The sequence below is a fragment of the Amphiura filiformis genome, chromosome 6, assembly GCF_039555335.1.
Source record: "Amphiura filiformis chromosome 6, Afil_fr2py, whole genome shotgun sequence".
Taxonomy (NCBI): domain Eukaryota; kingdom Metazoa; phylum Echinodermata; class Ophiuroidea; order Amphilepidida; family Amphiuridae; genus Amphiura; species Amphiura filiformis.
In genome coordinates this window covers 21,783,564-21,800,034 of record NC_092633.1, presented here as the reverse complement: position 1 = coordinate 21,800,034, position 16,471 = coordinate 21,783,564, and the positions used below count along the sequence as shown (strand labels likewise).

Sequence of the window (16,471 nt, the reverse complement as noted above, 5' to 3'; positions counted from 1 at the left end):
TTTAAGAAGGACCGTGGCTATGGGGGCAGGAAGGCTCGGCTTTGCCGTGCAGCGAGGCTGAAGGCTGAGTTGAGATCGGCAAAGCCAAGCAGGCTCTGTGAAACCGAGCTGCAAAGACGAAGGCCGAGCCTTCGGCCTCGCTACATAGTTTTTAACCTCAGCTGAAAGTATTCTTGAAGGATTATGCAAGAACAGTGACGTCCTTGTAGTGATCTCCTTTAATTTGCAAATTCAATGAAACCAATTTAACCCATCAATACATGCCAATGATTTTGCAATCTTGACCCGCTTCTCAGATTGAAAATTTAGTCACAATTAGAGACATCTCTTATTCCATTTCAATCTGCCTTTCAAAGTACATAATGTTGATTTAGTAGTCAAGATTTGTTCCAGATGATTCATACATCTTTTGAAGGAACATTGGTCCAATCAAACCTTAAAAGATTCCTTTGCCCAACCATTAAATCTTTGAACCTTGGAGGACATACTGATGTCACATGATGGCAATTTCAGGATCATGCTGATATAATATTGTTTTCATTTTTGCATTCATGAGCCTATGTTTGGAGTAAAGTGAATGCATAAGTGATTGCAATTTACCAAACCCCGCTTATGGGCAAATGCAAAACTCTTCAGAAAATCAATCATGCCAAGTAGGCTTCCCACTTTCCCGTTGGTGGGATATAGGACAAATTAATTACAATCTTATATAAGTATCCAATTTATTGTATATATACAAAAACAGGCACACAACATTAATGCATACATGCATGTATAACACACACATGATCCCATCTTATTCAAATCAAGTTAAATCCTTGGTGCAGGCAAACAAGCACACATCTGGTGGGTCATATTTTAGTCTTGGGTAGAAAACCGCATGTCAGGTGTTAAGAAGGAGAATCAGGATGATGTCAACTTACATCGATGTCCATATTAAAGAGCCGCGCCCTCAAGGCATCTTGGAAGTGGAACATCTATTGTAATACCCAATGTAAAAATCATCATTAATATCCCTTCACAATGGAGGGTGAGGAGGGAAATATAATTGCAACATGATCTGACCTGTCATGGCTAAAAGAATTAATCAGATGAAATTATACATTTAATGATGCTCTCTTCCCTCAAGAGTGGGGGAGGATTCTAGTCCCTATACGTGGCAACTGAAGGAATCTGGAGTGGATGAAGAATGATTGAAAGTATTCCGCCACTGGACACGGTACCTTTAAAATTTTCAAGTTTTTTTTTCAGAAATATTTCAAATATGTCTGATCTTAATGCTAATATCACATTTATCTATACAGAGATTTCTACATAGACCGGAATTTCCACATTTTTCTCTTCCTGTGCACTGTTTGAAGTGTGCAAATCTTGCGGAAAAACAAAAAGCATGAACACATTTTCAGAAAACAAAAATATTCTCCAGTTTGGTTTCTATTTTAAGTAGATTTAGGAGGATGTGTGGGCAATATTTGAATTACTCAACTTTCGCTATGAGTGGATCAAATCATGTTGCATGGAAAAAATCTATCCACCTTAAAAGAAGTTATCATGAATATAGTCAGATATGAAGTCAGTCAATCTTAATGGGGACACACCTGTAGAAAAGCAATATTTATATCTTACAGTGATGAAAAAGTGTATGATCAATACAAATGTTTTTCAGTATACCTTTGTTTCAACATATTAACTTGTGCAGAGTGCTTCGTGAAAAATCAGGGTGTAAAAGTAATTTTTGAGATTGAAAACAACAGAACAAATAAAAGATTGGGAAGTGACAATTCAGTTGAAATCCATACACCCCCTACGGAAGACATAACCTTAATCCACTCCATTTGAAATATACACCCCCTGTGTAGGAGGATAAGGTTGTGTCTTCCATAGAGGTGTAGGGATTTCAACTGGAATAGTCCCATTTAGTTACCAGTGAATCTGAATTGGTGCAATTTATCAAGATAAACAGTAATTTGACTCAATGTGTAATATGATGATTTGAAACAAAAAAGGTGACAAAAACTGACATTTATTTTTACTTTTGTGTAATTCATTGTCTAGGTGTTTTCATCAAGTTGAAACTCTCTATTCAAAAGTATTTTTTTTATATTCATGTAAACAAGCTTGGGTGAACTGGTATAGCATTACCAGTGAGAATCGATCCTGATTCTCCAGATATCTGGCTCAGAGATGAAACCATGTGCCATTTCACTGACTAAAGATCTACCACAGAGAGGATTCCCCTGGATTGATTCCTGTTGGTTTTTACCCGTTTATATTTTTTAATTTCTCCTCGGGTTCACATCTTTTATTATGATCTCTACATGTACTTTTATGCCTAGTATTGACATGGTGAAGTATAATGGCCCTGTCATTTCTATTAATTTTTAATATTTTGTTACAATTTAAATATTCCACATACAGTTCTGCAACACTGTCAACCTAAATGGCCTCAATTCCAACCTCATTCAACATCACAGTTCACAATTTGACCTCAAGTTGTTGTTGTATGAACTTTTGTACTCAAAACATCCTAAGATCGTTACCTAAAAAATACTGGGGTTACAAGAGTCTTTTTGGATTGTTTCTTCACTTGGATTAGAACATAGTTTTTTCACCAACATTATGCTTCTTACAAATCAATTTACTGCCAAGGTATGGCCTTGAACTATTTGGCTATTATAGTGGAAGCATAATCGCGATTATCATTTTGTACTTTATATAGAATTGTTAAATATTTCCTGTTTGTGACCTTTTACCAACTGCTACTGGCTAAAATGGTATAATTTTGTGGATGTAACACTAAAGACAGTGAAAATGAGAAAACACAGGAAAATATTAATTAGTTCTTGAGAAAGGATGTTGTCAGCCTGTAAGAGAAAGTTGTCATTTCAAGATGAAATAAAACAACAAAAAGATTACAAATAGTCATTTTTGTCATTTGCAAATAACAAGATGTACAGAGTATCTCCAATCACTAGACCCTGATAACATAAGGTGGAAAATATTCGGCTTTTGTTACTGCACAAGTCTCAATAAAGTCCCAACTCACGCTCATATAAATTCACATAAGCGTGTGCCTGTCACACATTAGACAACACACAACTGGTGTAAGCATTGCGCCCAACTGCGTGTATGCCATTTTATATCAATACATAGTGTTATGAGTCTTATTTTTTCTGCCTTATATAAGCCGAATAAATTTGAATGATATCGTACAAGACAATGCTTGAAATTTGCTTTAATTTATTGTTTTATTTCATGACAGACTTGAATAACTTGAGCTGAAAGGAAAACATCTTGAGAACTATAAATAGTTGACTTGACCTTCTGCATAAGATAGAATAAGAGAATATATGCATTATGCAATTGATTCAAATTCTGTCTTATGCAAAAGAGAGTCTAACAAGAAAATTATTTGGACACCACATACGTCACAAAAATCATCCAAGACTTCTATACTCCAAATACCACAGTTACACAGAGAAACATGTACAAGTCTCATCAATGCACGATTATATATGCCAATGGACAAAGCAATGGCTTATAAAGCTTGATGGAAGTATACACAGATTATAATACGGTACCAGGATTACAGAGAGTACAGTACCAGGGTTAAGTTACCACATTTATTTTACAGAAGATCACACTACGATACCACACAGACACATTGTCAGGAAAAGACTAATTGATTACGCTAATGACAGACTGGAGTGCTGGTTGATTGATGCAGAGGGCACACACACACAGCTATATAGCGAAGCAAAGCAAAAAAACAGTATTATAAATATACGTCTAGAAGTGAAAGCAGTGTTTGTAAGTGCACGATGAAGCTTGGTGTGGAATAGCTCATTTTGCTTTTGTGAGTGCTCACTGTGGCTTAAAAATAATTTGCAAAACGGAATATTTTTACACAACAAATTTTGAATTAAATTGTAATTAACTTGATTCTGATTTTAGTATACTTATGGGGAAATACTTTTCATAACGAAACTTTTTCAAAAAGCAAACTTTAGAAATATGTACATTATGCTAAGCAATTTGGATTATATTCCTGGGAATTTTGTTGTTCCATGGGAATATTACAACAAGTTTACAAACACACTTGTTCCTAGTTGACATGTTTATGATTGATTAAATTTTGATCCACCCTCAAAACTTACCAATCATAAAATCTATTTCCCATATCACAAAAGCAAAATAAGCTATTAAGCTATCCTGTATAAAGTCATCTCCACAAAGGCAACTGACTAGATACACATGGGTTGGTTTCACTCCTGTACTGATCATGGACTAAGATAAAGAAGAGGAAACTTGACTTATGGTGGTCGTCACACATGTGTGGCATATGGGCTAGTGGTTGGGTGGGTGCACTAGGTACCTGATAGGGGCTATTAAGACACGTCGGTTGCCAGGAGTTGTAATCGTAGGCTTGCTGGCTTCCGTTTTGCTATATGGATTCTGGAAAGACTTGGTCTTCAGCATATTCTTGACTAGAATCTGTAGATGTAAATGGGTTATTGCATTGTAATATATTGCTATATGCTACTTCTATATGTATTAAGATAAATGTAGTGTTTCTCTACATATGATTTTACAATAAAACAATCTTCAAGTACCTCAAATCAAGGCTCAAATACCTTTTCCCAGTACAAAGCTCTTTTTCTAGTTTCTCCAAAAGTAGCCCTCCCATATATTTTTTCCTCATTTTTTTTTACTTTCCGTATATTTTTTTGAGCCCTACTCACTTCAAAATATATATTAACTTCATAAAAGGTTACAACCCCACACCCACCCATCAATCTATTCATACAGTACTATTTTAACCACTATAATGTTCTGCATGAAAATCAAATCTGCATGTTTTAAGCTACACAAGACATATCACTTTTTTTCTGCAGTCTGCTGAAAATTTGCGGCTACACCGTACTCATATTTGGCAGGCAAATTTACTCACCAATCAGCGCATCATATTTTCCAATATGTCTTGATTTACTACACTATATTGAGTAAGCTACCCATGTGAAAGTTGAAGTGTAATGTTGAAAAATCACATATATGAATCATTCATTTATGTTGAGCATGCATCAACTGCCATAATGGAATAAGAACTATTTTCATTGGTGTTCTTTATTCTATCATACAATTGATGCATGCTCTTATCCACTTGCTAGTTTCTTCATTTAACGGAAGATAGTAGATTAAGTTTATGGCCATCAGAATATACTTACCACCAGGCTTTCCTTTAAATTTCATACATTTTTGAAGACAAGCTTTAATACCAAGTATTGGTTTTTAAAATTTTCTTTGCTACAAATAACAACTTATAATAAAGCTTTCCCATAATAACGACATAGCCTACTTGATAAAACAATCTACTGTTATTTTCAGAATTACGGCCACCTAAATTGATATCTATAGTCTCGTAGTTTTTGATTTAAAATCCAAACAAAAGATGTCTTTCTTTTTATCAACTTAATGGTTTTTAAAAAGTAATGCCATTCATTGAGATTTGGTAACTAAATGTCAAATACACTTGAATTAATTTTACACATTGGACAAGCTTATAGAAATGCTACGTTTTATGTGGTAATTACTGTCAGACATGTATATTAATAATGTTCTCTCTCCTTTCCGCTATCTCTCACTCTCTTACACCATCACACATACAATTATACACACACAAACATTCTAAAGTAATGTCTGCCATTTTGTGGTTTATGTATCTACAAGGACTAAAATAACTGTACAATATGTACATAAACAACATGTATATATATTATGATATACACATGATCTTTGTACAAGTGCATGTTCTAAACATGACATAACAAATTGTCCTATGAACAAGACCAATAGATGTTGTCCTATGTACGTGACCACTACACAGATGCCACATGTTGTCCTATGAGAATGACCACCACATAGATGTTGTCCTATGTACATCGTGACCACCACATAGATATTGTCCTATGAGAATGACCACCACATAGATGTATACACCATGGGCAATATCATCAGATGATGGGACATTTATCTTTGTAATTTATCTGTACAATAAACCTTTCTACGATGCTTTACTCTACTTCCATTTGATGATATACTGGTCAATATAATTACAATGAACCATGTGAGGTTTTATACATATTTACATGTTGTGTAAACATACCCTAGACTAAACTGTCACAAAAGGTATCATTACACCTGAAAGAGTATCAATTTCTTGAAGCAATTAACACATAATAATACAAAGAATTCACTTGATGAATTGAATTTTGTCTGCCTAGTTTAATATCTTAGTTATCACAATGTAAATTGATTCCTTCAATTTACATTTACTGGAAAGACAAAGGGTAGAATTTCAAAAATGACATTTCAACAAAAGTTCCTTCAATCCATCATATATATCTATAATGACAACAGTACAAAGCCTTTTAAACAATCACACTGCAATGCTCCCATTTCAAAAGTGGCAGGAAAGACCTTTGTAGGAACAAAAATCTAAATTTATCAATTTGAAATCTTACCTTTATTCATGCCTATAAATTAACCTGTCTTGTTCAAATCAAGAACTATTACATTAAGTAAGATATCATAATACGTAGAACAAAATTTCCCCATCTGTGAAGCCCTTTGCAATCCTCATTGTGTGTTTATCTGTTCAAGAAATTGCTTCTTAGGTAAGTGTAACAACTCCTTTTGTGTACAGTTTCCATATTATACTTGTCCATGCATGGTGAGGATCACCTACCAGTGTTTCAATCTTGGGTAGCATCTTCACACACGTATCCACCTCATCCTGAGATACTTCAACCACAGTACAGTGTTCCTCCTCTGCCGGCAGAGGTTCTGTGCCATCTCGGGACACCCATGGGTGCTCCTGTAATAATACAGAAATATCACATCATTCATTTAAAAAGAATATTGACAGCCAGGGTTCTTGCTGAGGATTTTGTTGTTGGGCCAATTTAAAGGTGGGTAACCTGATTGACAGCCTCAATGTCAGTAATTCCATAAGGAAAAAGTCGCATTTACAAGAAACATTTATGTGTTCTTTTTGCATGAATGCTTAAAAGGGACAACATTTTATGTTATACATCAATTTTAAAGAATTCCATTTCCAAATATATCACATCACCTTCCTTTAACCATTCTATTGAGATTTTGGGCCCTTTTTCTTTCTCCTTTTTCTTCCTGGAAGGATTTGCATTAATTCTGTCAAGTCCTGCATAAATCATACGCCATATGACCTCAGCAGGAACACTGTTGACAGCATAAATATACCTTACTGAAATTTGGTCATGAAATATTTGTCTTTGATGGTGCCAATAACTCTGTAGAGTAGGCCCTCGTGGATCTGATACAATGTCATACTATATCAATTAGTGTTTTTTATTGAGAACCAATTTCCAGAGTATACTGGCCAACAGATTAATTTTGCTCAAAAGAAATTGAAGTCCCCTGCCAATAGCAGCGAGACTTTTTGCTGAAGAATAACGGAGACACACGGTTCCCCTTGAATGCACATGCCAGAGAGAAATTGGAAATTAATTTGTTATTTATGCATTCGTGCTTGTGACATTTAGCAACCTCATAATGGTGTGACTGGCGGGTCAGCATCATCTGGTCTTTTCATAGAGCATATCTCAATAAAAATAACAAATTCACCGCTACTGGGCAGCTAATCATTAACAGGGAAATTTTTAAATGCTCTAATAGACACAAACTACATGAGTGCCTATTTGCCATTTTATAGCTTTTTGAGTGAGTTACAATATTTTGTGTGAAAATGACTGAAATGTTTTTTGCTTGTTCTTTTCTCAATTTCGCACATACTAGAGTGATGAGATCTGTCTTGAGAGATGAACTCCTGTTAAGCTATGCTTTTATATGAGAGTTATTTCTATTATTGCCTCTGTTTTCCAAGACATCAATATAAATAGCATAATCCTGAAAGTACAAACGGCTGGGCTAAATAACAGTTTAAATTGACCAATTCCATAACTGCATAGACTGACAATGTTTGAACACAGTTAAATAATGTGCAAATGGATTGCTTTAAAGAAAGTGTTAAAATCCTGCTAATCTTTAATATGAGATCCACAGGTGATTAATCAAGCAGAATGAGGCCAATTTTGTTTCAGTTCACTTCATTTTTATGTTTACACAATCACATATTACATATTGATTTCCAACCTGCTAACACAATTTTTACACCTACTAATTTATTACAAAACACATATTGATCATAATGAAATGCACAAGGCACTGTTGACATTTAATTCACTCTTTGTTTCACATAATTGCCAGTTAACATAACATATCAATGTTTATGTACACACTTCACTGACATAGATTAATGGTGTGGCGAAGACACTTTCACTAATTAGTTAAAATTCATTAGAGTGGCCCAATAAAGAACAAATAATTCCACCCACACACATACCGCCCACCCTTCCATTATGGTTGATTTACCACCGGGTAGTGTGTTTGTACATAGTAATATCTGGTGCAGCAACACTTGAGTTTGGCCAGCAAAATACACACAATTTACGAGTCTCATTACACATATAATGTTATGAATAGAGTTCATTAATTGTGTGCATATGAAACTGGTATATGTGATTATTTGCAATTCAAAATTAAAATAGCATTAGATATTCAAATTAAAAAGAGGTACAAACTAACATGGTTTAGTAAGACTGTGCTATCATGATATGATCTCGATTTGCAAGTGAAAATGAGAAAAACGTTTGAGAAATGATCAAAATAGTAGGGTTTTTGAGTTTACTTTCTTATTATCATTTTTAACATTAAGCAAAAATAGTGGTGTATCTTGTGGAATCATGCATCATACTATCTCATTTGCAAGATACTGTTTCCCCTGCTGATTTTTAAATCAATTGGGAATTGAAATTACCATTTATCTAGGAGTTATGTAATTGGTGTAAGGAAACACTAGTTTGGCAAACATTTGAAGATTGCAGGCGTAAAATGTGATATAAACTCTGTGCTGCCTTGTGTTGTTTTTGTTCACAGTACAATTTCATATTGTAGTGCACTATTTCTTCTGTTCCTAAATGGACATGGGGTGTTCATACTGTGGGCAGAGTGCAAGACCGTCATAAATGAAGGAGAATGTAATAGCTGCCTTATGTAAAACACTTATTGTTAGCAGCAATGCCTCTCATTGTAAATTGAATATGTCCTGCATTACTTTCCTGATGGCCACTAAGCTAACCCAAGATATCACTTTCACATGCAGTTGGTGTTCTTCATGTGTTATTGATCAAAACTAAATAAATTAATTGAAATATTGCAATTGGCAGCTATTACATTACTTATGATGGCCACATAAATGATTACCATATTCACATAATACTTTTATAACAGTTAATTAGCGATTATAAAAGTATCTCACTATGAAATAACATAATAATCATTTTATACAAAATTACACAAGGTCCTTTGGATATATCACACTCTGCATCTGAATTCTTCTCAGATATGGTTACACTTACTTTGATCTCTGGCAATTTGATCCTTGTTTCTGGATCTTTTTCTAGCGTCCGCAGAATCAGATCCTTTAAGTCCTCAGATATTTCAACACTGCAAATAAATGATGTATCATAAATAATAACTTTGGGTTACAAGCATGTATCACAGTGTACTTGATGGTGGCTTTTGACACAACAGTCCTAAGTGAACCTGAGTTTTGAATTTGTTATGGTGAAAGCTATAGAGAGAATCAGTGCATATACAAATTGCCTTGTTCTGATATACATATTTATTTATTTATTTATAACATTTGGCAAAAAGCACAGGCAATACCCAATAGTGCTCTTTAGGGAAGCCCTACATACAAAGCGAACAAAAATAAACTGAAAAGCAAAAACAAGATAAAAAAGACAACTATTGGAGGGTTTTAACTGCAGCCCTGAAAGCGGACAAGGTGGGACAACAGACAACATTTTCTGGCAGCGCATTCCATAACATAGGACCAAGGTGGAAGAAACTTCTTTGACAAAGTGTGAGGCGGCTGAAAGGTGGGTAAAGAGCTCGGGAATGGTTACATCTTGAGTTGGAACGCGAATGAGGAGTGAATACATTAGGAGCAGATGAAAGGCCGGCAAGAATTTAATTATTTACTATAGTCTGTCTTGTCTCAAGTTGAGAGTAAATGCCATGTTGGATTTTTTGAAGTGGCAGGTTCAAATCACACATGCTAACCTAATCCTGCGGGGCGTATACCAGACGTAGAAGTGTGATTTGTCCATATGCTGGTGATGCAACTGTGCAAAAACACTGACTCGAACACGCCACTGCGAAATCCAACATGGCGTTAGAGACAAGACATAATATGTTTACAGATTAAATGCCTCTTCATTTTCACAACATCAAATTCCGAAATACAATTACATATTCCTAAGTGTCAATTTTGAAATGGAAGCACTTACTTTTTGGGGAAAGTCAGTTGTTCATTGCGGATTTTAGCATGAAGGCCAAGGATGAAGTCGTCTTGGAATGGTACCTGTAAAACGTAACATCAAATCATGAGAAAATAATTAAGAAATGTCTTGGGCCAGAGTTATAACCACCTGTTACCAATCAAAATCCTATATGTACATTTCATTACTGGATTAAGAGGGTCTTGTGAGGGGGTGTGCATGTGGGTAGACTGTCACCCCAAACATGGATGCTGAACTCCATCCTGCTGTCCAATCTTGGACATCATGGAGAAAGTATATCTTCAACTGTTAAATTCAGACATTCAGCCTTGGACGTTGTGTACAACGTAATGTCATTTAACATATCAATGTATACATCTGAAATTTTATAGTTTTGTACAATATCCACATTTGGCAGTAATTAAAAGTTACTTTTGTAAAAGTACATACATGTAACATAGTTTTTCTAATACAAACGATAGGTGCAACAAAATCACTATTAATCTTTCACAGACATCTTTCCTGTGTCTAATAGTAATACATAACATTAACTTAAAATAAAATGACTATCTGAGTTCACTTACAAATTATTTTAATAAGATCAATATTTTTATACATATCCATTACCATTATAGTTCACAAACTAAGACTGATCTTACCTGACCAAACATGAAGCAGTACAGTGTGATGCCCATTGCCCATATATCTAGCGCTCTACCACCATATTTATTGGAATTCTCTAGTAAGGTTTCAGGAGCCATGAAGGCAGGTGTACCCACTGTATCTGACAATAAGGCATCGATCCCTTCAAATCTATCACTCACACCAAAGTCAGCAATCTGAAAAGAAACAAAAGATAGTACAATGAGAATGCCTGGTTAGAACAAATATACTATATGTTATGCGATCAAGCAAAATCAGTCGGACCTCTGAAAAATAAAATTGTCAGTTTCTTATAGGATAGTAAAAAGCATTTACAAAGCTGTATTTTGCAGAAAACCCAGTTTCAAAGATATGAGCAATTAAAGAGTTTCCAAAACAGGAGGAAACAAAAGGAAATATTTTCTTTGTTTGGCTATATCTCAAAATCAATATTTGCGCGTTCCGACTGATTATGCTTGATCGCATCACATATATCACATTCCCATTAGATTTCAAATTATGGGTTCCACATCATAATCTGCAAAAATATGAAAAATAATGATGCCCCATAATTATTTTGGATTTGTGGGCACACCTTCTCATATGGTTAACAAATTCTAGGTCTCAACCTTTGGGTCCAGGTGGACTCCATAATCTGCAAATTTGAAAATAGACAGAATGTGTCATCCCCTCATAAAAAAGCGAACACGGTCTAGCTTTGAAATATCGTTACAACATACTTGGTATTTGCAATAGAGGATGAATGTCTTCACCATCATATAATTTTTGTCCAAACACGGTGCGTCGTGCTTTAATATTTGCAGACAGGCTAGACATAAATGCCCATTTTATCATGGATTGTAATCCGAATTCAATTTTCCTCTGCTCCCATAAGAGATGTGTACACTGTACAGCAGGAAATTTTTTTTTTTTATTCAGTTGCACACTATTTGGGGGTATTTCAGGACAGCGGACTGGATAAAGCATTGTTGACCTATACGGTTTAATGTAGTAAAGTTAAGTAGTCACGTTGGCTATATCGATAAGGTGAGTTAAGTCCTGGCACAGTCCCTGTTTGGTTTGGTTTTGTTTTTGTGAAACAATAATTAATTTGAAACTCCCCTGGGAAAGGGCAACTACTTATTGTCTTGGTTACCCATACAAGAGCTCCGGAAGCCAATCCGGGATGCAATGGTTTATTGTGGCATGTACAGGGTATGTTGCTTCTTAGCTGCAAGTCCCTGAATGTTTCTAAATGGGCCATAGTGGTCAGTGATTTCCTGTAAGTGTGCTTAGGCAGGTGGTTTATGCATGTGTGTAACACACTATAAGTCACTACTCTTTTATGTAGGTCTTTGAAACCACAAATAAATCAAATGGCAAAACTGCTTACAACTGCAAAATTCAAAGTAATTTAATACCCCTAAAACATCCAGCTACATGTATACAGTTTGCATTATACTGCTTGATCAGTATGTTGGCTTTCCACCATGGCTCTAAACTGCAACTGCTCTCATACATATATGTTTACACATGGTTCAACAACCTGCAGCCGGGTGAAGCTAGCTGTCAGTTCTAGCCTAGTATCTATCAGGAAGGTGATGTGCTCAGGTTTTGCTTGCAACTTCATATCACACATGTTAGCAATGTTGTTAAATTGATTGAGGACTACATTTGTATTTCCGCTTCGATTGATACATGATAGGGCATATCACACTATATATAAATATATTACATATGCTGTGAGCTAACTATAGGGCACTTCAATTTCATGCACTTTCCTATCATGTAAAGCATCATAGTCATGGTTAATGATAATAGTACATTTGCTTGTTTCTTTGCTGTAACATTTGACTAATATAAGCACTCATCTACCAGAAGAAATACATTTGTATTTTTTAACAAATTTTATAAAAAAGAAATTATGTATTGTAATATGGCAAAAATTCAGAAAACAGGCATAGTCCTGGCAAATTTTGGAATTGAAATTAGCGTTGAAAACCAGAGACAAATCTACAAGCCAAAAAACGTTTTCGTTTGACTAACATCAACAGGAATTTAAGGAAATATCACAAGAGACAATGAACACTGTATGCAGTAATATGGCAAAGTAAGCAGTCTGATCAAATTTAGTCAAGCATTTGCAGTGTTTAATCTAGAAAAATTATGCAAAGTGTAGTTTCCTTTCAAATTAACCGACAATCCTAAAAGGTATGAATCAAGAAATAGTGAGCCAAGCCATCAATCTCATGAACACACACAAAAGCTTATGTTTTATCTAATGAATTCATCACAGCCAGCTATGAGGTAGGTATTATTGAAATTTCAATAAGCCCTGGGAATAACAAGTGACTATTCTATTACACTTTGCATTTATACTTGTAACAAAGATTGCATCTGAGCTGGAGGACAGATTACAAGCTACAAGATAAGACAGATGCAAATTTTTTCCATAAACAGGTGGGTATATTCCTCCCAACTATTTAGTTCCACATGATTATGTAATAAGCATCTAGAAACCTAGTTATGCTAAGCAAACACTGCAGTAAATTGTATTTATTTTTTACGGTGTTCCTACAGCTATTTCATATTCCATGTTATTTTCTTAATCATAATGAAACAGGCTTTTCAATTTCACTCTTATACTCAGTTGTAATGATTTATATACATGTATTCCACTGGGATTGGGAGAAAATTTAGATCACAGGAGTTAGATATCCTATTCAAGTAATGAAATACATGTTTGCATCAATCTATTTACATTGTGAGATGGGGGTTTGGATAAATGAATATCACACATCACAGTAATACGCTGTTCAATAAGTATTACATAATGTATTAAAAAATATATGATGTATCATGTACCAACATAATTCAGTATAAACCACCGTACATGTTTTCAAATTTTGCTGGCTTACAAAATCCCTGACAAAGCTTGGTTTTCCGTAAATGTACAGTAATAAAATCTGATCCACTCTCGGATCAAAAACATGAATTTTGAAATATTGTCATAAGTACGGAGCAATAAAACTATTACAAAGCATACTCTCCCCTGGGTTTCAAAAAGCTAACCGTCTTAGGCAAATAGTCGATGCATAAAGCTATCCACACATAAGCAAGATGTACTTAGTGAATTTTCAAGTAAAATTTGAAAATAAAATAGTTGAAAGAAGAGAAACAAATATGCTAAAGGATAAGAGCTAGGGAAGGTGAAGGTACTGATAAGTAGCTGTAATCCAATAGACATTTCCTGCTCTAGATTTATAAACTTGTCACCACATTTAAAAAATAAACAATTACTATAAAAATAACAAGGGAAAATACCCAACAGGGCTATATGCCTGTTTATTTATGGTAAAGCAGTAAAATACCATTTACCACTGGAATTGAATTTTGAAAGCAGCTTTTCTGTATTTTCTCAATCTGATAGATCACAACACATAGGCTCTTCTGTAAGCAAAATGCTCATTACTCGCACATTTTACAAGGATAAACAGCAAATAACAAGATCATTCACCTAGACTTAACCTAAGTTTCTATATGTCTACCAGCAAGAATATTCCGCTATATATATCCCCATTCTACCATTTTAATCATAAAAATATCAAGTACAATTGCCTCTCGCTCATCATTTGGTTCTAGTCAAATCAAATCTGCACTGTGTGTATCCACTCATTGAGTGAGTGTCATATACTAATCAGTATTTCACAGCCAGCATAATGCAGCCCTATGGGAACATTCTTAATATAAGGAAATAGGCAGATCCCAAGTCTTCAGCAATGATATCAGGGGTTGAGGGTAAGGTGGCTCTATCTGCAATTGCTGCCAGATGTCAATATTTAGACTGTGTACAATATAGAATGTAGAAATGATCAAAATGTTTATAGGGCAGCTATTGCAGATTTATAGGGCAAGAAAGTGCTGCCTGCAATAGCTGCCAGATGTCAAATGTTTAGATTGTGTACAATATAAAATGCAGAAATGATCAAAATGTCTTTAGGGCAGCTACTGTGAATGGGCCTCTTGGCACTAATCCGCCAATATAAGAGAAAGCTTGTGTAATTTTTGATCTTGAGATTTGGGTGTTCAATTGACCTGGTTCCTCTAGGGGCTTAACTTTGTTTTTGTAGAGGAATCTTTATAACATTGCTTTAGCTTTATACTGCTTTTGATACAGTGTAATGATAATGAATAGCCTGGATTTTTTTTTAAATGTTCGTAATTTGTACGCATGTTGTTGTTTCTTCTTAATGCTTGTAACTAAAGAAGCAGGAGAGATACGTTTGAAACCCTCTTTGAAAGCTCAGTGGGTAAGAGTGCGGGCCAAATACACAGGGGACCATGGTTCAAACCCAGGGGACCCTGGTTCAAATCATGGGCAAGGATGAAAATATTTTCTTCCTCATCCAACTCGAGGATAATAAAGAATAAATTATGCGCATGTTGTTACTATGATGCATCCGATTCAAATTTCCTGAAATACTCTACTTATACTGACCATGACCTTTTATGTGTATTGACGTAAGCACAAGCATTGCCGTTTTATTAATTTTTTTATAGTAGCGAAAAAGAAACATGAGAAAGCATTTTAAGCAAAACGCTACCATTGAGCTGAAAATAAATAAAAACATGAACATTTTAATAAGAAAACCTGGATTCAGGTTTAAACCTGAAAATATACATGTGGAGCAAAACATACTCATCTTGAGGATGTCAGAAGATAAATGATTATTTTGAATGCAGAGGACTGACATGTTTTTCCTATCTTAATCATCAAACCAAACAACCTTTCTTCCATTGCTAACATGATGCAGTTTTTCATCAAGCAATGGTCCAGAGTCCAATTTTTTATATGAATGACTTCTTTAAACATCAACCACTAATTGATTGCACGATGGCACAAAAATAGCTTCAACCCATATCCAACTGAAGTATGTTTAGCAACAAGCACCAGTCATCCAGTTGGGGGGGGGGGGGGCATTTGTCAATATTTCCCCAATGGAATTTGTCAAATTTGGACTTGGAGGGAGGGGGGGCACGTCTCACTGGAAAGGAGGCTGTTTTTTGGAATACATTTCCCAAGTTTTATGTAACAAACATCCTATGCTAGATGGATATATCATATTTGGTACATACTATAATTATGTTATTGTTGCTATAAATACTATAGATACTGAAATAAGTCTATCAGCTCCCAAAATATCAGCAGGATTTCAGATGCTGCATGATCATACCAACACTAAGTTTGGACATGTAAGTACAACATACACTGAAAATTGATTTTAAAAAAAACCCTTCACATGCACTTTTCCAAGAAATATTGACTAAAAATGCAAGGAAGTTGTTTTCTTAATAATCCATATAAAGCACAGGAACATATGTCATGT

The 16,471-nt window shown here is 34.9% G+C and overlaps 1 protein-coding gene across 6 annotated transcripts in view; it reads right to left on the bottom strand.

Annotated features, from left to right (window-relative positions):
• LOC140155143 (calcium/calmodulin-dependent protein kinase kinase 1-like) overlaps nucleotides 1-16,471 on the bottom strand; it is a 122,221-nt gene that overhangs the window by 9,382 nt on the left and 96,368 nt on the right. For 4 of the 6 annotated variants that reach the window (XM_072177868.1, XM_072177867.1, XM_072177865.1 and 1 more), the window contains 5 exons: nucleotides 11,102-11,281; nucleotides 10,452-10,525; nucleotides 9,516-9,603; nucleotides 6,746-6,874; nucleotides 924-977 (listed from right to left, as the gene is read on the bottom strand). In XM_072177868.1, coding sequence (XP_072033969.1) covers nucleotides 924-977; nucleotides 6,746-6,874; nucleotides 9,516-9,603; nucleotides 10,452-10,525; nucleotides 11,102-11,281 — 525 coding nt within the window. Of the gene's footprint in view, nucleotides 1-923; nucleotides 978-4,375; nucleotides 4,495-6,745; nucleotides 6,875-9,515; nucleotides 9,604-10,451; nucleotides 10,526-11,101; nucleotides 11,282-16,471 lie in introns of all 6 variants that reach the window. The other 2 variants (XM_072177866.1, XM_072177864.1) reach the window with 2 other exon arrangements.